The following is a 25,797-nucleotide window of genomic DNA, read 5'->3' as shown; positions in this document are numbered from 1 at the left end:
AAGTATACTAAAAAATATTGAGGCATTTTCGGGGCGACACAGTTACAGGCCAGTATAAATGAATGTGATACACTGGATGGTCATTGTCAGACACACAGCTCCCCTTTCACAATGACCTTCATTAAACAGGAGCCACATTCAGGGTCGGCTTTCAAGAGGAGGTAAAAGCAAAATTCAACAACAACTAGAGATAACAACAACTAGATTTTCTTTCGTCCGGTTGATTCTCACTTGTGTTGTTCTTTTGCTCCTAGTAGGTACCATCTTTAGGATTTAAAAATCCCAGGAATTCTAAAAAAATGTCATGACTCCATGCTGCCAGACACACATGTTTCGTTTCATAGCCAAGATCAACATATGAGGAGCATTTTCAAATTGTGCTCCAAGCAGAACGTTTTCATGCACCATTTCCTTTGATTACCTCTTTTTTCCATTTCAATACCATTTTCCCCCTCTATTCGAGTTTGAAAGACAATCTAAAAGTGATATTTTTTTATTAAAAAGTTATTTTAAATCTGAGCAGTGTAATTCAAATGGGCTTTTTGTAGCAAACGTCTGTAGCGCTCACATACGTGCTTTTTTCAGGTATGATAAAAGACGAAGGACTTGATCCGCCGACAACGTGCAAAATAGCTGCACAGCAGTTAGCCGCCGACCCTGATGTAGTAGGTGTTGTGGGTGCTCTTCGGTCGTCCTGCTCAGAGGCGTCACATCAGTACTTTAGAGACAATGGTAGGTTTTCGTTTTCGAGTAGGGCCGAATTATTTCCGAATGAGTATCGGTCACCCACGAATGATACCTAGTAACTCACGAATGAGACACGGTCACTCACGAATGAAGCCGAGTCACTCACGAATGATACCGAGTCACTCAATAATATGACATGGTCACTCACGAACGATGCCGAGCTAATGGCGAGTTACTCACGGATAACCGATCACCCGCGGATGATGCCGAGTTACTCACGGATAACCGATCACCCGCGGATGATGCCGAGTTACTTACGAACTGGTATTCGTTACTCACGAGTAATGCCGAATTACTCACGAATTCGAATTGATTACTCACAAATAATAATTCAGCCCTATAGAATATATAAACCGAAACATTCCTGGATAGTACTATGAGAGATTCCACATCGAACTAAAGAATTCTAGAAATAATAAGTTAGTAAGTGTGTAACGAGTGGAACAACGCGCATATCAAAACAACAGCAACAAAAGCTGTATCAATGAGTCTCTTATACTCAAACCTTATTGAAAACACGTGTTTCTTAATCAAAAGGGCTTGTGAATTGTTTTGGTATTTATAAGGTAGGTGTGGACTTCCAGGAAAATGGTTGCGATTTTTGCCGTGAGATCTTTATCAAGGTGTGGGCAAATTCTATCCTGATTTACTATAATTATTCATCATTATATTCTCAAAATAATGTTTCGCCTCTCAATGGAAAAGGCTTTGACAGACATGTTTCTTATTAAAATATAATGGAGCTAATATCTTAACCAACTTGATCTCTGTACGTTTAGAATCTGTATCAAGAAAAATGTTTATGAGAATCTCTTGTTGGAAAGAAGAATTCATTGCGCATTTTGGTTGCACTCTCTGTTTCATCTTCATCTTGATTGTATGAGAATACTTGAATCACTATTTTGGGCGTTTCGGCGATTCTGCCTTTATCATATACACCTATTTCAAAAAAGTTTAATAATAAGAAAATGGAAAGTGGAACAAAGCTTGACTTGACAATATTGTTTTCTTGTGTTAAAAATCCGTGAATTCACTACATGAGCCTAACTGGCAGCCTAGATTGCCTTACTGAATGGCATAAACAGACAAAGAACTTGTATTCTCTAACCAGTAGTGTAAGACATTTGACATTTTTCAATTTCTTATAGTCAACATTAATTGAAATAGGTGTATAATAGACATAAGACAATCACTGGATCAACAACTTTACTTGATTCAATAGCGAGTTCTTCCGAACTATCTAACTTTCTCTACTAGCCATAGTTTCCAAGGATTTATGAAGGCATTTGTATTCATATTTTGTTATTTATCCGCAGCTGCGAGCATGACACAAATATCCTACGGCTCCACGTCAGCGACGTTGTCAAACAAGAATAAGTTTCCGAAATTCTTCAGGACATGCGCCAGTGACGTGCACCAAGCTTCGGCCCTCGCTGATCTTATCACTTACTTCAACTGGAGAAGAGTAAGTTTGCCATTGACAAGACGTTTCTTGTATGCCACTCATCCTTGGGGGTAATGGATTATAGAGGGCTTCAGGAAAAAGCGCGGGGAAATTAGGTGGAGGGACACTTTACAAGAAGATTCTTTTCGTTTCCTTTGCGCTCCTTTCAAGTAAACACCTTCGTTTTACTGCTGTTGTTGTTGTCGTGGTGATTGTTATCATTGCTGTTGATGATGTTGTTGTTGTTGTTGTTGTTGTTGTTGTTGTTGTTGTTGTTGTTGTTACATTCTAATTACAAGTATCAAAAATTCTTACATTTTAATGTAAATTCGTGAGGTTTGCGAAGTGTGGTTCTTGTCTTTTCTTTGAAATGTCCTTTATATTTGTTCACCATAAGTGGTCAAATAGTAAGCTAATAGCAATGTTCTCTCCCAGGTCAGCTCGATCACATCCACCACAGGTTACGCTAAGGAGCTCGTGGACAGATTTGAACAGGACGCGCGACTCAATGGAGTCCGTGTGATTGCGTCTGCTAAGATACCACCCGGACAGCCAGACATGGTTGAGAGGAAAGTTCAACTGGTAAGAGTAAAGCATGGACACCGTATCTATTGCTGTTGATAATGCTGCTGTTGTTGTTGATAGTGTTGATGATGATGTTGTTAATGTTGCTGTTGTTGTTGAAAGTGTTGATGATAATGTTGCTGTTGTTGTTGATAGTGTTGATGATGATGTTGTTAATGTTGCTGTTGTTGTTGAAAGTGTTGATGATAATGTTGCTGTTGTTGTTGATATTGTTGATGATGATGTTGATAGTGTTTCTGTTGTAGTTGAAAGTGTTGATGATAATGTTGCTGTTGTTGATGATAATGTTTCTGTTGTTGTTGATGGTGTTGCTGTTGTTGTTGATAATGTTGCTGTTGTTGTTGAAAGTGTTGATGATGTTGCTGTTGTTGTTGAAAGTGTTGATGATGATGGTACTTTTGTTGTTGATACATTTTCTCTCTCGTCTTGTAGGTGAAAGATGCTCAAACACGAATTAACCTGGTTAGTGCGCTACCAAACCGAGCACAGACCGTCTTCCAGAAGGCAAAAGAAAAGGTTTGCTTTTTTTAAAACATTAAACTCTTTATCCTGATAAGCTCTTGATGACACATACCAAAGAAACTTTTCAAATAAAAGTTTCCGAGGAGTATTATATTATTTGGCACTATACCTTCTTACGTAACAATCCTAGACGACCTCTAATAATGTTTTCGTCGCTCGCAGGGTATGACGGGACAGGGATGGGTATGGGTTGGTACTGATGGCGTCACGTCCATGCCAATCTCCGACTCGCAAACGGAATTGAAAGAGAGCATGCAAGGCACTATTGGAATAACTCCTAAATGTGAGTAACACAGTGTCTCTTAGAACACACGATCTCTCGCTTGGTGACACACTCTCTATCACTCACTCGCTTGATCACTCACTCGCTTGATCACTCACTCGCTTGATCACTCACTCGCTTGATCACACACTCGCTTGATCACACACTCGCTTGATCACACACTCGCTTGATCACTCACTCGCTTGATCACACACTCGCTTGATCACTCACTCGCTTGATCACTCACTCGCTTGATCACTCACTCGCTTGTTCACTCACTCGCTTGATCACTCACTCGCTTGATCACTCACTCGCTTGATCACTAACTCGCTTGATCACTCACTCGCTTGTTCACTCACTCGCTTGATCACTCACTCGCTTGTTCACACACTCGGTTTGCAGTGGTTTTGCTAGAAACCCGGTACGCTAGAAGATGTTTCGTTAGAAGCCTTGGTTGGTTCGCTAGAAGCCTTATACTAACAACGTTCAAACATACTTACTATAGTTCAAATATATAGAATTATAAATAAAATTTTGTTTAAGCTAGTCGTAGTAGGTAAGTTATTTTTCTACAAAGACACCCGAACAACGACGCTTTTTAAGTTGCGTTCGGCTGGAGCAATGTAGCGATTGAGACAAACTTTTTTTGTGGAATTTATCTAACTCGCGATTTTTGGAGCGAGCGTAAATCGGCTTGATCAGTCCTTGCTTGGTCACTCTCTCGCTTGGTCACTCCAGCATATTTAACCATTTGATCACATCGCTTGCTCGACCCACTAGCTCGATTACTCACTCCTTTGATCACCCACTTGTTTGATAACCACTCAGCACTCGAGCTCGCTCTATTAATCACTCGCTTGATCAATCACCAGCACATTCAGTCGTTTGATCACTCTTTCGCTTGATCACTCACTCAGCACACAAGCTTGCTTTATCAATCAGTCGCTTGATCAACCAAACCTTTGCTTCCACATTCGCTCTTTCATTTATTCACCCACCGATTGTACTTGCTCTAATTAATATCTGGTTATCATCTTCAGCTGGCAGTGGCGCGAAGTATCTGGACATTCTAGTCAAATGGTACAACAAGAAAAAGTTCGGTCTGGATGCGGAATATCCGGGAATTGTACTTAAAACTGTAAGTAAGGTCCAGAGTAGACTGGAACCATTTGTGTGGAAGACCTCTCGGATATTTTGCTGAATGCTTTTTTTTTTTCTTATTCAGATTATCACTACATCTGCGTACGTGCCACAAGTTTTCGATGCAGTGTACGCGTATTATCTCGCTTTTGACCGTTTGGACAAAGCCGGCAAGATACAACCGGTATGTGAGACTCGCTGCGTTATTGCTAAATACACCGTTCAAATAATTCTTAAGCGACTCCCACCCCCTTCTGATTATCCACTCAGCGTTCAAGTGGCTGATACTGCCAAATGCAGTATTTAATTGTAGCTTTGCTTTTCCGTGGAAGTTCTATGAATAAAAACTACAACTATTGCAAAGGTGTTTGCGCGAAAACGTCAAGAAAAAGCTAGAGCGCAAATAATCTAATTATTTTTTTATTTCCAGGGTGATTCGCCTTCAAAGCTAAGAAGTCTCGTGTTTGACGAACTGAAAAACATTCGCAGCCCCGACACTGGGTTTGTAGGCGCACAAGGTGAGAAATACGTCTCATTTAGGTGTTATTGTAAAAATACCTTTGATCAAATGTTTCCCTTTGATAAAATGTTGGAGAGAAGATATTTTTCTTGCTTCAAATCATTTTTAACCGGATTTTTTAAACTTAACTATTTGCCTTATTTCAGGAATCTACACCTACTTTGACAAAAATCACGATGGGCCCCCAGTCTACGATGTCGTTAACCTAAAGGTGATAATTATGTTCCTGCATATTGAGAATTTTGTGATATATTGTTTTTTGGTGAATAACCAGGCATTGGTGGTACTCTGTGTTGTTTTGATTCTCCAACACATTAAAGAGTCTCCAACACATTAAAGAGTTTCTGTCAGCCGCAAGCTTGTGAGGAAGTAAAAGTATCCTTTCCCATTGGCTGATTTGCAATAATTTGCCATGTTTTTGATTTTCAGTCAATATCTTTTATTGTAGTTCATAACGTTTTGAGCTTTTTAGATTCCTATTTGCGAAAATTTATCACATAATATTGTATCTTTCAAATTTGAATCAAAACAGCAGTAAAGTTGGGGCTGACTGTGGCTCTTTAGAGTCAACAACCCTTCCCACAATACATCATACTTCAACCAGATGGCTACTATTCTAGGCAGCGTTGCGGCTAGAAATGTTTGGTCTATTAGCTTAGATAATGAGGCATTCCACCCGATAAAAATTAAAAAGAAAAATATTGTTTATAGGGCACTAAATGGGATACGGTCGCGACATGGAATAGAAGCCTTGGAATTGAGCGAACAAAGGGGGACATTATCTGGCCAGGGAATACCAGGAACCCACCCACGGACCGCGGACTTCCCGGAAAAACGACATTTAGGATTGGCTTCATCGCTCCAACCCACCCCGACCTCGCCGGACTTGCACTGCTAGGCAAGGAATTCGAGTCCGCGTTTAAGGTACAGTGTTTAATTGTAGGCGGGGTCAAGGTAAAAGCATTTCGTGGCTGGAAACAACTCTCAATTTCTTTGAATTTAGTATATCGTACTTTTCTATGCTGTCTATGATTTGCAATAGCCGTAATAATGGCTACTAAAAGATACAAGTTCTTTCTAAGGACTAAAATATTTAATTTTTTTAACATTCATTATAACATCGAAATAATTCAACGCAGTTCAACTTTCTCATCCTCATCGCAAATTCTTAATGATACTAGAATAGATCTCTGTCCTATAGCACCTAGTATATAGTAATTTGCCACGAAGCTATCCCAACCGTGACGATATAGCATCCAATCTTCATTTTCCTTCCTGCCTTCCAGGTCGCTGTTGATATGATGAACAAAGATTTCTCGCTGTCCGTTGACTTTGATATCAAAGTACGGGGTGTTGGCAAAGACTTGGCGGAGGACTGTAAGCAGGCAGCGGACAGACTTGCAAAGGACGGCGTGGTGGCTGTTATCGGAGGCTATCGATCTGACTGTTCCATCGCTAGCGCCAAAGTGCTAAGTACGTTTTAAAGTGATATCTGATGGTGATGCTTTGGGACATAGCGATCTTTGTAGGCGCTTTCTATTCTCTTTCACTGCGTTCAGCCGAATAGAAAATATTTATTGTCTATATTATGAAATAAGAGAGACAAGATGTAGGAGGATAGCCATCCATAGTTAAACAAGTTTTTTCTTTGCCTGATAACTTGCCAAGGTTCTCATTGTGTTGAATTCTTATTAGCTAAATGATCAATACAGACAATACAGCAACATTAAGAAAATATTTTGGGGCACGGCAACACCCCTACTGGTCAATTTCTTATAATTTTTGAAAATATTGGGGGGGGGGGCACGTGCCCCCAGTGCCCCACCCCTTGCTACGGCCTTGGTTCTCCAAGGTTCTTTTTGTTACAAGACGTACTTATGATTCCTGGATTCTTTCCCTCTAGGCTCTAGCAGCAATCGTGTCCCTCAGATATCTTACGGCTCCACGTCCCCCCGTCTCTCCGATAAGACTCGCTTCAAGTATTTCTTCCGCACCAGTGCTTCCGACAAGCACCAGGCGAAAGCTTTATCCGCGCTTTTCCGCAATTACCGCTGGCCGGAAGTGGGTACGATCTCAACCGCGGACTCGTATGGATGGGATTTGGTGGATACATTCAAGAGGAAGGTAGAAGGAATGGTTGACGTACCTGTCCGTGTTATTACGAGTCAGCGGTTTCCTATGGATGGGAGAGCGAAGTCGGTCAGACCTAAAGTCGACAATGTAAGAATCATCAGTTTGCATTTCCATAATTTTTGTATTTGATAACAAAACTGATTAGGATACAATTAAGTAGTGCGGAATTCGTTGTTATTGTGTACCATTTTCTTTAAAGAGTGTTAATTAGCCATTCCTTTGTTATTGTTTACATTTGAAAATACACCAGTCTATTTGCAAGTGACTTGGTACTTTGCGTGACTCGGTACATTGCGTGACTCGGTACTTTGCGTGACTTGGTACATTGCGTGACTCGGTACATTGCGTGACTCGGTACTTTGCGGCATAATGGCACTATGGTTTGCCGTTCTTTAAAATCAAAAGTGATTTTTTGTAGTCATTCAGGACGTCTTGATTGCCTGTCTTTTTTTCTTCTAAAACAAAATATTCTCTTCTAAAACCTGAAATATTTTCTTTTAAAACTTGAAGTATTCTCTTCTAAAACCTGAACTTTTTTGTTCTAAAACCTGAAATATTTTTTTCTTAACCCTGAAATATTTTCTTCACAGCTTAAAACCTTGGACAGCAAGGTCAACCTCATATCCATGATCCGCAACGACGCCGAGACAGTCTTTCAGCAGATTCGCGAGCTGGGCATGACGGGTAAAGGGTACGTGTGGCTAGCGAGTGATGGCGCCACCACGTCGACCTTCGAGAAACAGAAGGATCTAGAAGCTGCCATGCAAGGCATGCTGGGAACGCAGCCAAAGAACGGAGAAGGCAGCTTGTATTTGAAATTCCTCGCGGCGTGGAAAGAGAAGGAGGCGACGTTGTACCCTGGAATTGTGCACGGACGACCGGTAAGTTCGAATTCTCACAACTGTAATGTGTATGTTATGGGTACAATTAGATAAGGAGAATTTGAATAACAATAACAAAGTAACGAAGTAGCGTCAAATTCGCTGAACATGAAGAATGAAAAAAAGCTTTTTTTGTCATAGTACACGCATGCGCTTACGATACTAACCCCCTCTCCCCACGCCCTAGTTCCAGACCCCCACATCCGCAGCATTCACGGCCCAGCTGTTTGACGCCGTTCACGGGGTCGCACTTGCGCTGTCTGATCTCGTCAACAAGAAGCAGATCAGCCGTAAAACTGACGTCATGAGCGTACGAGATAAGCTCTTTCAGAAGCTCAAGACCTTTGACGATCCCAACACAGGGTACCCGAGCGCTACGGGCGCCAATGATGTGATGTATTTTGATCAGAACTTGGATGGGCCCCCGCGTTACGATGTCGTCAATTTGCAGGTATGAGATTAAATATTGTTTAAAGATTGACTAACAGCCAATACTTTTTGTTGTTTGCTTTCGAAAGATGTGTAAGAAAACTTTGGAATAACTAAGCTACAAACACTTCCCTTGTATGAAAAATTACCCTAGCGCTCAAGGATGTACACAGCTTTATATAACCTCTCTTCTATCTTCATCCACAGGGCAGCAACTGGATCACAGTGGGACAATATGATCCCAGTAACGAACAAGTTCATATAATAAGGGACCCTGTCTTCCCGGGGGGCATTACGATACCCCCAGGCCCCGCTCGGCCGACCTACAAAATCGCCGCCTTTTTCCCAAAGCATGACGAGCTGCGCGCGCTAGCGGAGCTTGGCCGTGAATGGGAGGCTGCCTTCAAAATCGCCGTGGAACACGTGAACTCTTCACCAGAGTTCAAGGTGGCGTTTAGCTTTGTCACGTTCGACGGTGGGCCAACTGCTTTGACATGCGCAGAGGCGGCTAAGGTAAGGCGCAGACTCTATAACTGTAGTTACTATATAACTCTATAACTGTACAAATCTCCGGGCACAAAGTAGGATGAAAGCCTTTAATGATATCAGGCAAACTATTGTTATTACTTGAGGAGCTAGATTCGCCAAGCCACAGTGCTCGATGTCTTTTGTGCGCATGGTAAGTTAAACAATGTACAAAAGAATATATAACAAGGGTTTATAGGTTTTTTTTATTAATGTGTAAAAGACACAGTATATGTTTGTAGTTGTTTTTATTTACCGATTAATAAAAGCCTTTTTCTGCCTTTTTCATAGAACCTTCCAGATGACGTTGACCTGATCGTGGGCGAGGCTCGCTCCACGTGCTCTATCGCCATCGCTGACGTCACACGCGCGCGTAAAATACCGCAGATCTCGTACGCATCTACAGCCACTAAGCTTTCGGACAAGCAAGGCTACCCACAGTTTTTCCGCACATGCGCAGAAGACCGTTACCAGGCCATGGCGCTATCCAAGGTAAAGAGGATAAATGATTGGTTTGACCCCATGTCTAAAGTTCTTTTTTAACTATTAAAACCGAGTTCGCTTAGTCGCAGAACACCAGACTAAAATTTAAATCCTAATTCTTGCTTTCAAGGACTTTCAACTCTTGAACACTTTCCACTTTGCAGTTCTCAGTCTAGTTTGTGTCCCTCCACCACCCTCTCCCCCTAATAGTGTATTTTCTCTTCGGCCTCTGCTCGGTGTCTAGTTACGTGATTCATCGTTGGGCGATTATGAAGTTGTAGCGCGACTTTCTTTTCTTTTGTTACCTTGATTATCATTGTAACGAGATTGGTATTTTTCGTGACGTCCTAGTACGCTTGCCGTAACACACCTGGATCATCAGCTTCAAAAAGATAAGTGTTTTACTTCAACCCTATCGTTTACTATTTCCAGGTGGTTGAGAGGTACAAATGGGAGCGGATAGGAACCATAGCAACCACTGACGAATACGCGGAGAATCTGGCTCGCAAGTTTGCTCTGGATTCGAGGAGGGATGGTCGAGAGATAACCGCTGAGTCGAGGTTCAACATGCACTCAAGAAGTGCAGTCACGGATGAGGTTAAAGAGGTAGGGAATTATTTTCTAGCATTTTCAATCAGACCCCGCTTGACATAAAAATGCTCTTATTCTACGGGGAGAAAAGCTTCAAAATAGAGAGCTTAAGCAAGTCAACACGAACGGCACCTAAAACGGCGCGCGCGCTCACAAATTGCTGAAAAACGGCGTTGACGTCCGTGACAGGAAATCGTTTTCAAAGTTGATACGTACTTATTCATCCTGTATGTTTATACTAAGAAACGTGGACATTTTCACATAAAAAGGACACAATTTTAAACCCATGTATGTTCATTGATTTTTTATTTTCTAGCTAAAGAGCGCTGGTGCTGCCGTTAATTTGATCAGCTCCGCCACGGATGACGCGGAAAAGATCTTCCAAGAAGCGATTGAACAGGTACACGAGTCACCTTTTTTCAAGCCATAAAATTATGATATAGTGATATTGAAGCGCTCTTGTCAGCCACACATTTGTTATTGTTTTTAATCGAAATTGGAAGACAAATTATTTAAACAAATTTCGTAATGACCATCTAAAAACAAAGTTGTATATGTTCTTTACCCATTTCGATCTACAATATCGCAATAGCGTTCTCCAATCGGCCGATGTAAATGGATGCATTTTCTCACTTGGTTTTTTGACAGGATGTCAAAATAGCGGCTGAAAGAGGCTCTAAGGGAACAACTGTGTCTCGCACTTCGGTTGCCATTACTTTCACACTTTTTACAACCTTCCCTTTTCTATTCACTTTGACTTAATTATTGGAAATTCTGATGATTGACATTTTGGTAAATTTTACCAGGAAATGACCCACAAGGGCTGGGCGTGGCTTGGTACAGATGGCTCTACGTCATCGACATTCGTCAACTCCCCAAATCTTCGCCAAGCGATGCAAGGCATGGTGGGTACCAGGCCCCAGGAGGGACGCGGCGCTCTCTTCCAAGCTCTGCTAAGGAAATGGTCAGAAAAAGACGCGCTCGGGTTTCCGGGTGTCGTGCACACGTCGAGAGTTCCACAGGTGAGATAACAGTGTTAGTTTACTTTGAAAATGAAGTGTACTTAAAGCGGCGATCCCATCCCACCCATGATGCATTGCTTTTGCGGACATTTTCAAGTTGGCGATCTACACCTATTTCAAAAAAAGTTGTCGGGGCAAATGGCGAATAGCAATTGGCAGTTTTAAGACCAATCACTGCTTGTGGGTATAATATTTGTAAGAATAAAAAAATGATAGTTAATATAATCGCAGAAGTTATCCACATTTTTTCCTACATTCAGTAGAAATTGGACGAGTTACATGGTATTTTGACAATTTGGATTTGCCATTTACACTGACAACATATTTCGAAGTAGGTGTATATTCCGGTACGTTTACAGTCGAGAATATTCTATAATGTCTTTTCAATCTTCCCATGAGTGATTTTTAGTACATTTCATCAGAAATATTGTTTTGATTTTCAAGTATAGTACTTTCATTAAAATATGTTTGTTTATTTTTAACATATGATATTTATTTATAGTCATTGATGGATAATGCCCGATATTAATAAGCATTTTTGTTACCATATTCTCAGGCGTCTATTTATGTAGCACAAGTGTTCGACTCGGTCCTGGCCTATGCGCATGCGCTAACTCGACTCCACGAATCCAAACTGATAACCAAGGTCTGTATACGACACCATGTTTTGCTTCACACTTTCTTCTCTCCCTCATACTCACGTGCACGTGCTGTAAATCCCAGCTCACACCGCGGCGCCTGATGCAACAAGAACTTGTGGACGAGCTCAAGAAGATGCGGGATCGTAACACCGGCTTCAACAGCGCCATCGGCGACAAGATGTTCTTCGACTCGCAACACGACGGACCTGCGAGCTACGACATCGTGAATCTGAACGGGAACTCGTGGATCAAAGTCGGCAGTTACTCCCCCACGCGGGGCCTCAGCATGCCTCGCGAGGTGGTGTGGCCAGGGGGAAGCCTCACGCCGCCCTCCTCCAAACAACCAAGGTACGTGGCACAGGCTAGTGCTTTACTATAGAGAGTTTTTTTAGTCGCTTTCTAAGGACCTCCCAAAAAACAGCGTCGCTAAAGTTTTATTTACTCGTTGAGTGCAAAGCGTCCGACAGGTGACATTTTTTCTATCGAAGGGCCTACGCGTAAATTTACATTTATTCCCATTATTATGATTATTACATTTATTTCCGTTATTATCATTATTCCCATTATTCATTTGTTGGTTTTCTCACGTTGGTTAATGGTGGCGCTGGTTTTACAGTAGATTTAAATGAAGATGGCAGCTTAATTTTCAAATTAAAAAAGGACCGTTCGAAACCTTAGGCATGAGAAAGAGGTGCGGTTATGTCAAAACAAAGGAAAAAAACTTGAAGTTTGCTCTAACTAATAGATAAAAAAAATCAAAAAGCCCAAACTGTCGTGATCTCGTATCAGAACAATGAATACAATACACCAAAAACTGGGATTCGAATCTGCCGAATTTTCGTCTTTAATAAGACTTCTTCAGAGTCTGCCCTCAGGTGTATTAATAGATAAAAGGATATAATGAATAAACTGCTCACTCTAAATTGTCTTTCCATAGTGTCTCAAGTTCGTCTGAGCCCGCAGTATCGGACTCAGTAACCCCGCCTGGCCTGGTTGCATTGGGAGTAGTATTTGGAGTATTCGCGTTGGGCGTGGCTGTGTTTATTGGATTCCTCATCCACAGGGAGAGAAGGGGGCGACCGTCATTCGGACCACAGGTTGGTAATTAATCACAATGTCTCCCAATTGAATCCGTCCCTTCTCATTTGCACGCGTTATAAGAATAGGACGGATTGGACGGAATCATAAATGATATGGAGGTAACGGTTTTTCACCAATTAATCCCTCCATTCCGCATTTTTTCGCTTTACTAGCAATTGAAGCGGGAATACAATTGCGGCAATCTTTATCTTTAAATATCTTATCTGTTCTAGCGAGTTAATCCGGCAATGTGCGGTCAGCGGAGGCTGCCGCGTGAGAACCGGTAGTTTAGTCTATCTTATATGGACACGATTGTAGCAATTGACTGGTCATACAAGTTACACGGATTGCCGTAAAGTGTTGAGCCCAAACTCATGTGCACAGTGCATGTGTTTATCTTTTATAGACCTTATTGTAACAATTGACTGGTCATACAAGTTACATGGATTGCCGTAAAGTGTTCAGCCTAAACTCATGTGCACGCTACCCTATCCCAACTTATGCATCATACTACCACCCAACCATGTCCCCCCCCTTGTCTTCGCTCATCTCGACTTTAATGGCCACCAGAACCCTGTGAAATTTGCGGATTATTTTTCACGTAGCTCATGTCTGTGTTGTGCAGGTATTCAAGCGAGGAGCTGGCTCCGGTGGGCCTCCTGTTAATGACATCTCCGTGACTCTGGATGGACCTGCGTCTCATATTGTTAATGGGAGTGTGGTTCGGTTACCCAGTCATAAACCTCCCGTACCTGTCTGACAATTAAAGGTACATACATTTGTAGTGATGCTTCGTCTGAAGCAGAGCCGTAGCAGGCCACGTAAGATTTTGGGGGCACAATACAGAAATATTAAGAAAATATCGGGGGGAACAGCCGCGCCCCTACTGGTTATTTCCTTATAATTTTTTTTTAAATATTGGAGGGGGGCACATGCCCCCAGTGCCCCACCCCCTGCTACGGCCCTGGAAAGGATAATTGATGATGTTTATAAAGATGACGACGATGATAATGTCTATGATATGGTAGAGGTGATAATGATGATGGTAATGATGATGCTTAGAAGAGGTGATGGAAGCGATGATATTAGCTATGATAGTCGTGGCCAAGTGATATTGATGAATGTGAAAGGTTCGCAAAAATGTTGTTGTTGGTGGTGTTGAGAATCATGCTAATTGTGATAATGATTATGTGATAAGGGTACTGAGTATTGCTATTTTTTATAATGAAGATTATGATAATAACGAAGATAATAACCTTTCTATATTTTCTTTTTACAAAAGGCCCAAATAAGAAAGAGGAGAAACCGACGAGCCAAGCGAAAGGACTCCTCCTCCGAAACAAAAGCTGGTTTTACAGCTACATAATGTGCAGAGAAGACATCGAAGATAAATCCATACTCGGGTTCCCTTTGGTCATTCCTTTATTGTGCCAAATGCCACGCGTTCAGTTGACCACGGAAAACCACATGAAGCAAATGTGCCTAAAAGATTGCAAAACAAGCTTGTTTGCAGTGAAAAGAATTCAACGAAACTGCGAAACGAAAACAAAAAAACATCCAAGAAAGAAAAACATAGAAACTGTATTATTTATTGAAAGAGCTAGAGTAATTTTGACTGTACAAAATTGCTATTGTAAATTTGTATTTATAATGAATAGCGCAGATATAAAAAAGTAAGAAAGTAAGGAGGGCTTATTGGGGGGGGGGGGGAGATTAGAAGCGTTGATCGTTATTGGTAGACGAATAGACTAAATATCAGCTTAGAAAAGCAACATTCTGTATCTTTTCACCTTTTTAAACATGATTCCATGGACAAAACTTAAAGGAATTTCATGACATTTAATATCTAAGGTCCGTTTATAACCCTTTCACTTCTAATTCCATGGACTATTTATTTAGTACTCTGTGCTAGAGAAAATCTCTAGAGACCTCGACAATAGTAACTCTAAAGAAGTAAATTAGTTCCACCAGTAGACATTTGTATGAGCGTAAACTCTTTTATAACGACCGCCAACTACGAGGTGAAGACCTTGTTTGTAATTCTGCAAAGAGAGGATCTTGGACAGCAATCCAGCAAATCGTTTTCTACAACAGTACACGCCACAAGGATATGGTTAAGGAATACACGTTATTGTTGAAATTTGATATTTTTCTAAAAATAGAGGACTATTTTCATGTCAAGTTGTTATCAGTTTAAAGCTTTCGTTAAGCTGCCAGTGATCATTGTAAATACGTTAGAATTACGCGAGAATTGAAATAAAATATAACGTAAAGAATGCTACTTAAAGGATCACATGAACGCTTGCACAAAGAAGCGTTGATCGTTATTGGTAGACGAATAGACTAAATATCAGCTTAGAAATGCAACATTCTGTATCTTTTCACCTTTTTAAACATGATTCCTTGGACAAAACTTAAAGGAATTTCATGACATTTAAGATCCGTTTATAACCCTTTCACTTCTAATTTCATGGACTATTTATTTAGTACTCTGTGCTAGAGAAAATCTCGACGATATCAATCATTTTAATTCTCACACACAATTTGGGGAATTTTTTGTCGATCATTAAAAGGAATTAAATGGTTGTGTACCATTTTATGAGACCTCGACAATAGTAACTCTAAAGAAGTAAATTAGTTCCACCGGTAGACATTTGTATGAGCGTAAACTCTTTTATAACGACCGCCAACTACGAGGTGAAGACCTTGTTTGTAATTCTGCAAAGAGAGGATCTTGGACAGCAATCCAGCAAATCATTTTCTACAACAAGACACGCCACAAGGATATGGTTAAGGAATACATGTTATTGTTGAAATTTGATATTTTTCTAAAAATAGGGACTATTTTCATGTCAAGTTGTTATCAGTTTAAAGCTTTCGTTAAGCTGCCAGTAATCATTGTAAATACGTTAGAATTACGCGAGAATTGAAATAAAATATAACGTAAAGAATGCTACTTAAAGGATCACATGAACGCTTGCACAAAATAAATGAAATATATGAAATAAAACTTTGTAACAAAACAGCATTCTTCCGTGTAACTATTTTTTATCATCCTCATTTTGAAATTGACCCTGTATTTTGGGACTAGGACTAGACAATGCAAGGGCGGGGGAACAGAGTTTGATAATAAACCACGAAATTCCTTGTAATATGACTGGAATGTGCCTCCGTGTTTGACTAAGTTACGTTGCGTATTCTGAGCTACTACCCCGTGCGGCGCCAACACTGCTCCCTACGCGCTAGCCGAAACGTGGTTTATTATCAAACTCTGTTCCTACCGCCCTTGAAAATGGTAGGTTTTGGAAATCTGCTCCCGGAATATCCTCGTTAGCTAGATTCTCGAAATTAACGATATGTTGTTGAATTCATTCCTTGAAATTGTCCCAGCATGCCCAATCCCCCGCGCACCGTAAGATTGGCGAATTCCCTATCTAGCGCAGCGCGTGCCTTACCCTGGTCTAAATAGAGAGACGCACGATGCTCTGGAACCAGGGTACGCGTGCCTGGTCCCTGACGTTTTTTTTTTCTGATCGGGTTTCCTGTGGTTGTAGCTGGGCATCTCTCCTTTCTCCTTCTTTTCTCGCATTTCTCCTTCCCTTAAGATTCCGATAAAGATATTATACTAAATGCAAAATATCCGACTGTAAATAAAAATGAAGACGCGTATTTATTTACCTGATGCAATAATGATTAAGGTGGAAGAAATCACGAGTAATTAGTACATTATAAGAGCACGGAAAAGCATGCGAATCAGGATTACAAAGCCTGCGTTGCACGTGCCCCAATCAAATCTTGTGCCGACCCCTTTCATGGCACACGCTCTAACAAAACGCACAACGAGACAAATGAAGCTTGAATAGCGTTTCAATCACGGGCTTAATAAAGTTTGAAAAACATGTAATGAACCTTAATCAAGTGTACAATATAAATACAGCGCGCGTTTTTACTATCCTCCACAATTCCCATAGGAGCCGAGCCAGCAGTTACTCTAGAGGTAAGGATTATACACACGTCACTAGGGCTTGCAGCTAGGACTAAAAGTTCGGTCAAGCAAACATAAAACCTGGATTTTTAACAAAAAAAATAATAGTTTATTTACGCTTATTTTCTGATGGAAAACGGCGATTTGGGTTGATTAACCGTGCTGCAATGTAAACGATTGCTCTTTGTGTTCTCGCAAATTATAAACGGCGATATAGTTTCGAAGAGAAGTGTAAGGGCGGTAAAAGCAATTTTGCTTAATTTTGTGTCGTGGGTAAAACTACCAACACCCCTTTTGATTCTTCTGCCAGTTATTTTTTTTGCCACTGAATTATTCATTCACGTTCCCTGTAAGAGTAAAATGGAAAAATGAGGACATGTACCTGCAGAATAGAGAGCTCTTTCTCGCCTGGCACGCAATATATTTTACTCACGTGACTTAAAACTAGCTCGTATTAACACCTAACCTTGTTTAGTCTCCGGAGATTTGATTTCCCCTTTAATTTTTTCCATAATGGATAAACAAGCATTTCTATAATTATATCTGATGGTCCTAAAATAAGGCATAATGATTTAGTTCCAACTATTGGATAAACTTTTGTTACTTCATACAAAGACGTCAAAATCAAAAATAACACATTCCCGTCGTGTTTTAAGATTTCTAACGCGTGGTGCTCTTTGTAAACAAATGTTCAAATCAATTTTTTTTAATTGCGAAGGATGTCATTGTACAAATTCTAATAAAATTTAAGGTGCTTGTTTTAAACAAATCAATCTGTGCCCGTATTGATCTATCGTACACCCGAGTACACGAAATAAATACCAATATATTCGCTTGCGAAACCGAATTCATTTGGTCCGCCATGAATCCGACAGTTTTCTGTACGTTTCATATGAACAAAATGCGGTTCAATTTTGATAGCTGTTGCTAGTGATCAAGAATTATGAACTATTTAAAAAGTTGGCGGCAAAATGGCAAATCAATAATATGAATTAACATCAGTTTATTTTATTAAGGGGAGGTTTTGAAGAGCGCTCAACTCGTGCTTTTTTTCCGATGGAAAATAAATGCTTTCTCATTAATGCTTTCTGTAAAATGACAAAGTTTGACAGATACTCTAAAGTCAATGAAGCAAAACTTCTGAAATAAACAAAAATACACTGTCATGAACGAGAAATCCATATTTATAAATTGTTCGTAATAGGAAAATAACGACAAGGAATTATTATGTGGTAAACTATTACAAAATAACGTTTCTATTATGAATGGGGCGGATCTAGCTTTTCGCTAAAGGGGGTAACTTTTTGTTACATATGGCTTTCTGGCAGCCCAAAGTTAGGGGGTTTAAACCCCCTAAACTCTCCCCCTAGATCCGCTACTGTATGATATCGCAAAATAAATGCAAGCACAAGATTTTGGGCTTCACATAAGTTTCCAAATCTCCATCATTCGACTTAAAATCGCATATTTACCTCCGCTTCATAACGCACAGCACAACAACAGGGAGAACTCCTGCTTAATTTGAACTTTGGAGCACATAGTTCCATTTTGATATTCCGAATATCATTGTATTTTTTTCCCTTTCTATTGACCTTTTTATTCTTGACAAGGTTTGAGGAAAAACTTTCAATTGCGGGAATAAAGTGGTATCGTTAAATACACAGTAGGACTGTAGCCAGTATGAGGCGAAGCCCTTGTCATATTCAGGAAAATAATAAAAGCAATTTTCTATATATTTTGTGGACACCCTATTCGGCAATAATTGCCTCTTGTCATGAGAATTTTTGACTTATGACTATAGTGGTTTTTCCCAGGTTATTTTATTCGGGGATACTGCCCTGAAGGTGCAAGAATGTGACACGGATGCCAAGGCGAACAGAAAGGGGCCTAGAGGCCCGAGTTGACGAACCTGCCGAAATTCATTAAACATTTTACGCGATTTGTCAAAGAGAAAGTCCGCCTTTGGATGCAACCTTTTTGCCAAATACGAAACGCAATGACCACTTAAGAATACACTTTTAGGTTTATCATCTTAAAATAAAATCAATTAAGATTGGTTTGATTCAATAAATTGTAACGGCCCACTCTTCGAACATTTGAGTACAAACAAAACGACTCCTGCAAATTAAGATCTCTTCATGATTAAACTTGTGGGCGCATTTATCATAACATTGCGTCGTGTGTGTTCAGCTTTCCATCAATTCAATAAATTGTGCAGATATCATTCTCTATTCTGGAAAAGAAATTTAAAGTGAAGGGAATAACTTAAACCGGAGATTTAAATAATGTTTACTAACTGATCAATGATCTTTGGCCCGCTTTAGAAAAAAAAAACAATCGCAAAGACATAAAGAAGGCTGTTGCTCTTGACAAAAAAAAATTGAAAAACAAAATACCTGCCGAATGTTTTATTTTACTCTTTTTCGATTTTCATGTGAAAAATTAACATTCATCAAGCTTTAATAAGGAAAAATGAAAACATTTCTTGGCTACTGCTGCCAAGGGGGGGGGGGGGGGGGGGGGGAGCACATGGACTGGGGAACGTGCGGAGACAAACCTTTTGTTTGTTTATTAAAGCATCTTTAAATGCAGTTGCTTGGAATAAAATGAGAAAAATAAAAATAAAATGAGATTTTTACTTCAATATATTTGGCTCTAAACGGAATACCATATAAAAATCTCATCTTTCATGCTGAGAAGGACTTACTCTCAAAATTCTAAATATTCCGTCAATGTGAAAAATTGGTACAGATTTGTGGCAAACGGTTTGTTTATTTCCTAACTAAATTATGTTTGTTCAACTGTTGGATAATAAAAATAATTTTTAAGCAATTTGTCAAAACAATCAATATCTTTTTAGACTCCTTTTTTCCTTGATAATGATCATGTGTTTTCTTTCTATTACTCATGTAAACAGATTCCTAAAACGCCTTCTCCTTGAAATAGCGCCTTTCCATAAAGCTCTTACGAACTTACGCTCAGCTGAACCGGTTATTGCACTGAAATGGACATACTTTGAATGTTTGTTTAAGATAAACAAAAGCTTCTCTACGCGATGTCAAAAGTAAGGAAGCGAAAAACAGTAGTTGAAAGTGATTTTAGCACCTTCAGTCAACCTACGGCTCGGCATTTCTTATGAAATGAAGGAAATATTTAGAGTTAAGTGTAATACCGTGTTCCTATGTCCATTAGGCTGTTATCGTAGCTATAATAGAAACCCACTTCTTGACTAATGTTTCTTAAAAGAACGGACTCTAATTCATCTCGGATTGAAATTAAAATGGTATTGAGTTGAGCATCGATAGACAAGCTATCTTGCGTCACTAATCAGAAGTGCTGGTGACCTTTTGAAAGTTTTAAGAAAAGAAATGATTAAGCTTTTTGATAACATCAGACTTTCAAAGGAATCTCGAATGTATGTTTGGTGTATTTATGTTCATGTCATTACTTTTAAACTAAAGTTTAGAATTGGAAAAGTGATTATCAAACCTACACGGATATTCAATGGAAAAGGAATTTACTTTTGAATAAACATTTTTTTATTCTTTGATTTCCTTTTTTCATTTTCTTTTAACTTTAAACGAATGGAATGCTCAATATTTTCCTGTCCATTTCTTTTTAATTTAGGTAGTACAGAGAATAGATGAGTTGGTCATTTCAAAGTAACAAAATGAAATTGATCTGAAAATTGAACTTGGCTATTACTGGTCTTTTCAAAACACTTTACCCTGAAGCAAACTCATGCGGGTAGCATTTAGCAAACGTTAAAATAAAATGAAAAATGCTCCCATAGGTATTTAGCTTTTTCTCCTATTGACACTGCACCGAAAAGCCTTTCAGCAAACTAAACTTTATAAAAGTTAAAGTAATCCTTTAAAGCAGTCTATTTAAGGGTGTATTATATGGTGCGACAGGTGTATACTCTAGGCAAACCGTCCCAGCCCGCGCGCCACGAACCTACGATCTGTCATATTAAAAGACATTTAGTTGAGTCGCAATGATATGTTAGAAGATCGATATGACCTTTAATTGGACGAGCACTCAAACTTTAGCCGGATCCTTTAACAACATACTGCTAGGATGTTTACCATGAGGTTCAGACTTATCACCCATCACGCCAAGCCTTGTGCGTCACATAATTACGATCTCATTACGCTGCAATTCCGGTAGTGCGGAAATTACAGGGCTCTCATTGTCTGGTTGCAGCATATAAAGGCCGCACACTCCAAGACTCGACAACACTTAAGTCCACTGCAAGTAGAAAGGAGCTTTCCTCAAAGATCCCATCCCGACATCATGAATTCCAGAGTCGTTTTTGTTCTCGTCGTTGTTCTACTGGCGGTGGCATTCGTCCAACATAGCGAAGCCTTCACGGCGGGCGGAGGAGGCAACGTCCCGGCAGGCAAAAGGGAGTTTATGGTGAGTAACTGTACAACGCCTTGTATAGACTTGTCAAACTAGCCCGTTAGAAAATAGATATTTCTTCGTTTTATCGAGAGCTAAAGATGTTGGAAATCATATTCTTGGGTTAAAAGCAGGACAATTCTTTGTAAGGGATGTTCAACTAGCTTTTTCATTCGCGATTTATTAATTCTTTTACGGGGCCGGGGCTAGGCCGATGAAAAATGCCGGGAGCTTTCATGAGATGTTGATATTCTTGGAGAAAGATTTGTTTTAACATATTGGGCGGGAAAACGGAATTACAAAAGAGGAAGTCTTTGGCTGTTTTTCATATAATTTGCGAAATCAATTTTAAATTCTTTGTGAGCAAAATAATCAAAATAAAATGGTGAATTTTAAAATGGGAAAGTTTTTCCATTTGTTTTATTACAATTAAAGCTCTCTTCAGTAATATGGCATTTTTGTTTCTAGAAGACGGGTTCATTTATAACGGTTTTTCAACGTACTTTGCGATATGAAATTTTGGTGTCGATGACTTGTGTGTGCATTTGAAAAGCAAAGTTTAATTGAATTTACATTACTCCATAGTTTAATTTATAAGGTGTCATTCAGCATTGGAAAACTAAAAGTCAATATAATACTCTATGGGGTATGACTCAAACGCTGTTGTGGACATTAAAAACTCATAAAGAAGTCAGTCGTTGCTCAAACGAGGGACTTTGAGAAACTGACAGTTTTTGGCGTCGAATGACAGCAAACTTGATTAAAGTTTATTCTCCAAAATAAAATAAAAATAGAGAAAGATAATAAGTACCACAAAACGTACTTTCTATAAAGAAAAATATCTTTGCCTTAAAGATAAAATAAATAAAAGTTTCGGACTTGAATGCTTAGATAGAAATCGGCAAAAAAAGGACTAGGAATTTTTTTTTTTTTGAAGTAGGCGTATTTTACACCCACGGTGTGATTTATCACGGTTTGATTGCCTTTGGTGAATTGGAACCGTTTAGTGTTCAGGAGAGCTACTCGATGTTATCAACAGAACCCCTTTTTGTATAATTCTAAAAAGATAAAGAAATTACTTTCGGAAATTAGCTAAGTATGGTATATCGAATGCCTTTTGGTGCCTCAAATCTACTTTTAGATGGAGTGCCCCGGGTGAAATTCCATCAGTGCTGTCAAATTAGAATGGTGGATAAAGTGTTTTAGTTGGGATAAAGTGCCACAGCATTGAGTCAATAGTATTTGCCAAATGAGACAACTTTTATTTTTTCTGTCGTTTTTCTTTTTTCCGGCTTCCCGATTTTTATCTGACTTCTTGAATGCTTGGAAAATTTATCACTTTTGATAATGGAGCAAAGGAAACCAAAAGGTTGGCTCCATTTGAATTATTATTTTCCTACTGCGTCGCAATGGAATTATACTGTATTGTTTTAAATATTTCAACTCAATTTAAAGAAACTCTACGAGATATTGCTCAGGAATTTTTTTTTTACAAACAAACAAAATGCATCTGTCATCAACCAGTCCAATTATAAAGATTAAGAAAAGAAGTAATTTTTTTTGTCTTCCTCGAGATCATCTAAATGTTAAAAACATTTGAAGAAGCCAGAAAGTCTCCTCTATTTCTGTTAACCTTTAAACAGCATTAATTCTGTTTTCTAAAACATTCTTTATTACATTTCCGCCACCTTTCTTAATAGGAGTATTCTTTCTTCAACCAAATCTCTTCACGGGAGACTTTAGCGAACAAAGGGTGACTGTGAACTTTTGTTAGGGATTCAAAAACCTATTAATTCCAGTATTAACTCACTAACTCATGTTTTTCTGTTCAGTGATTATTTCTAAAAGTATGAAGAAAATCTTGTCTTGTTTTAGCTATCAATGAGATTGGTACATACGAGTTTTTTTTTTCATCTTTTTACTAATTCCTATTTTTGTTTCGTGGTTTTTAATTCGCTTTCCAAACATCCACATGAACACAATCCAGGTGTCTTGAAAGTACGATAGAAAGGAGTGCTGAGTATTAATTTGTGGAATATTTTTCCGCCATAAAAGGGCTTGTTCTTCGAGCATTCCATGGACGCAGCCAGTTAACGGAGAGCGAGGTGGCACTTTGTTGGCTTTTTACAATTTTAATTAATCGATAATCGATACTAATGTAAAAAGCATATAATTACGAAAATTTTATTGCCGTCGAAGAACGTTCCTCCTATCTAAACATAGGTGTATACGGCTTTAAGTGGAATGTAAGGATTTATTAGAGATGAGAAATTTGAGATAATTCGACTTCTAATGCTTTCTTTTTATTTTTTTTTTTTTTCAGCTCAAGAGAGCCGTCCGAGACCTCTGCTTGGCCGCAAGACAACATTGCAAGAGAGAATTCTTCACAACCAACGAAGAATGACCTTCTTTATTTAGGCAAAATGAATTTTAAAAACAAAACCAAACACAAGAAAAAAAGACTTATGATAAGTGTTCCTGTTGGGTCACCCGCGATGAGGCGATGAGAAGATCCGTAACCATTAGTCCATTCGCATCGAGGAGTCGACCATTTGTCTTCCAAGAAATTCCGTGTAAAATATTTGCAATAATCGAATAAATAGATTGATTTCGAATAAATAGATTGATTTTAAAAGAATTTGAAGTGGTTTGATGCTTGAGTTGATTTTTATGGGAACGGAGCACAGTATTTCAGAACTGATTATAATGAAAAACTTGCTCTCAAATGAGGCACTGGTTTGGTGTCTGACGGGAAGTAACTATGTTTTCCTGCTGGATTTTATTTAGCGCCAGGTTGGATTGCTTAGCTTTTTTAGCTATAAGCTAATTTGCTGGCCACGCACAGCCTGTATTTGTATCGGAGGAGCTGGGGTGTTCGTTATGGACTATTATTTATTTATTTTTTACTCGTATTTATTAGCATAGTAAAAAAAAAAGATAATTCGCACACATCACCCCTCCCCCTCCTCCCTCCATAGAAACGCTGCTTGCAAGATATTTGAAAAACTTGCAAGATATTTCCTGAGTTCTGCCAGACGTCAAGCGAATTCCGACCCCGAAACCACATCCTGACCGTCATGCATCGCGCGGCGTCTGGGTACGAGACTGACCTCGAGTAATAACTATTGTTGTTTAATGTTTAACTAGAAAAACCGCGTGTAATTTGAGGAAGAGACGAGAGAAACCCACGAGTAAAGTCTTAGTTTTTGGGAACCGTTTTGTTGTTAGAAGTCACTAGACAAGTGTTACACGTACCCAAGATTGGCTGAGAGGGGGGAGGGGGGGTTGGGGGTGGCGAGAGGGAGTGCGCAGTCAAAGGTATCATATGGAAAAAGCATAGTATTTGAAGAATAATTCTTAATAAGAAATGACCCACGTTATAGCCGCCAAGGGGGGAGGGGTTGGGGTAAGCGCGCACCCTGCGCACCCCCCTGTGTACACGCCTGCATAACCCACGGATAATGTTCTTCGTTTGTATACCTTACATGGACAATATCCATATTTAGAATTACTGGGGATTTCCCATTCAAACATTCAGACAATATGGTGGTGCTCTCGCTATAACAAACACCAACAGGACTGTTATTTGGTGCCTATAACAAAGCTTCCCTCCTTTTACAAGTAATTACATTTCAAAAGACAGAGACTATATTCTCTTAATTTAACTGTTAACCAAGCCTCAGCGATGGTAAGAGAAGGGTCATCATTTAACGGGGGGGGGGGGGGGGGGTGCTATGTCTGGAGGGAGGGATGCGATTTTTTCGAGCGTTGGTTTGGGGGAGGCCCTCAAAATTTGATACCGGGTTTAGGGGAGTGTCTTATTTTTTAACAGGTATTCTGATAAATTTCCGAGCCTCCTAAAAGTCTGGAATTTCAAAATTACCCTACAAAATAGATAAATGAGTGTGATGCGTCCTCTGCTTGCACTTTCATGACTCTCGTTTGGCTGAGCGTTGAAAACCATTATCTACTAAAGTATGGCTTCTACTTTTTATCTTTTGCAGTTTTGGTTTATTCACGTCCTCAATAAATTGCTAATTTTAATTCATGAGTCCCCCCCTCCCCTACTAACCTACTAACTTTTTAGATTGGTGGTATGAAAAGATATGTAAATAAGATTTCAGTTCGGAAGGAGCTAACGATACTATTTTACATTTAGGTTTTAACAATTATGGGCATTTTATATATTTGAAAATGGCAAAATTTTCACGGGGGAGCATGCCCCCAGACCCCCCTTTACAATATCATTTACACCCCTGAAAATGGGCTAAAAACAGCACTTTTCCTGGCTTTGCGCCGCCCCTTCAAGTCAGTGCATCCCCCCTCTCCCCCCCCCTCACACTTAACAATTTGGCACGCAGGGGGAGGGGGCGGTGTCTGTCTCCCACATTTTGAAACATTGT

The 25,797-nt window shown here is 39.5% G+C and overlaps 1 protein-coding gene and 1 long non-coding RNA gene across 4 annotated transcripts in view; both read left to right on the top strand.

Annotated features, from left to right (window-relative positions):
• Positions 1-14,488, top strand: part of LOC5515302 — a 30,207-nt gene extending 15,719 nt beyond the window's left edge. For all 3 annotated transcript variants that reach the window (XM_032384968.2, XM_032384966.2, XM_032384967.2), the window contains 24 exons: positions 586-732; positions 2,064-2,212; positions 2,627-2,773; positions 3,209-3,292; positions 3,461-3,581; positions 4,601-4,698; positions 4,786-4,884; positions 5,131-5,218; positions 5,367-5,431; positions 5,932-6,144; positions 6,507-6,693; positions 7,124-7,440; positions 7,944-8,234; positions 8,422-8,685; positions 8,871-9,176; positions 9,480-9,680; positions 10,104-10,277; positions 10,579-10,662; positions 11,069-11,284; positions 11,841-11,930; positions 12,008-12,273; positions 12,863-13,022; positions 13,631-13,774; positions 14,288-14,488. In XM_032384968.2, the coding sequence (XP_032240859.2) occupies positions 586-732; positions 2,064-2,212; positions 2,627-2,773; positions 3,209-3,292; positions 3,461-3,581; positions 4,601-4,698; positions 4,786-4,884; positions 5,131-5,218; positions 5,367-5,431; positions 5,932-6,144; positions 6,507-6,693; positions 7,124-7,440; positions 7,944-8,234; positions 8,422-8,685; positions 8,871-9,176; positions 9,480-9,680; positions 10,104-10,277; positions 10,579-10,662; positions 11,069-11,284; positions 11,841-11,930; positions 12,008-12,273; positions 12,863-13,022; positions 13,631-13,765 (3,902 nt within the window). In that variant the 3' untranslated portion in view covers positions 13,766-13,774; positions 14,288-14,488. The remainder of the gene's footprint in view (positions 1-585; positions 733-2,063; positions 2,213-2,626; positions 2,774-3,208; positions 3,293-3,460; positions 3,582-4,600; positions 4,699-4,785; positions 4,885-5,130; positions 5,219-5,366; positions 5,432-5,931; positions 6,145-6,506; positions 6,694-7,123; positions 7,441-7,943; positions 8,235-8,421; positions 8,686-8,870; positions 9,177-9,479; positions 9,681-10,103; positions 10,278-10,578; positions 10,663-11,068; positions 11,285-11,840; positions 11,931-12,007; positions 12,274-12,862; positions 13,023-13,630; positions 13,775-14,287) is intronic.
• Positions 14,489-16,901: 2,413 nt separating this feature from the next.
• LOC116619824 lies at positions 16,902-24,032 on the top strand. Its single transcript, XR_004296879.2, has 3 exons — positions 16,902-17,002; positions 21,197-21,409; positions 23,718-24,032. It is a non-coding gene; the product is annotated as an uncharacterized LOC116619824 (long non-coding RNA).
• Positions 24,033-25,797: the final 1,765 nt, after the last annotated feature.

This window comes from Nematostella vectensis, chromosome 8, assembly GCF_932526225.1.
Source record: "Nematostella vectensis chromosome 8, jaNemVect1.1, whole genome shotgun sequence".
Classification (NCBI taxonomy): domain Eukaryota; kingdom Metazoa; phylum Cnidaria; class Anthozoa; order Actiniaria; family Edwardsiidae; genus Nematostella; species Nematostella vectensis.
Note: the sequence above shows the minus strand (reverse complement) of the source record. Positions and strands in the feature narration are given on the sequence as shown.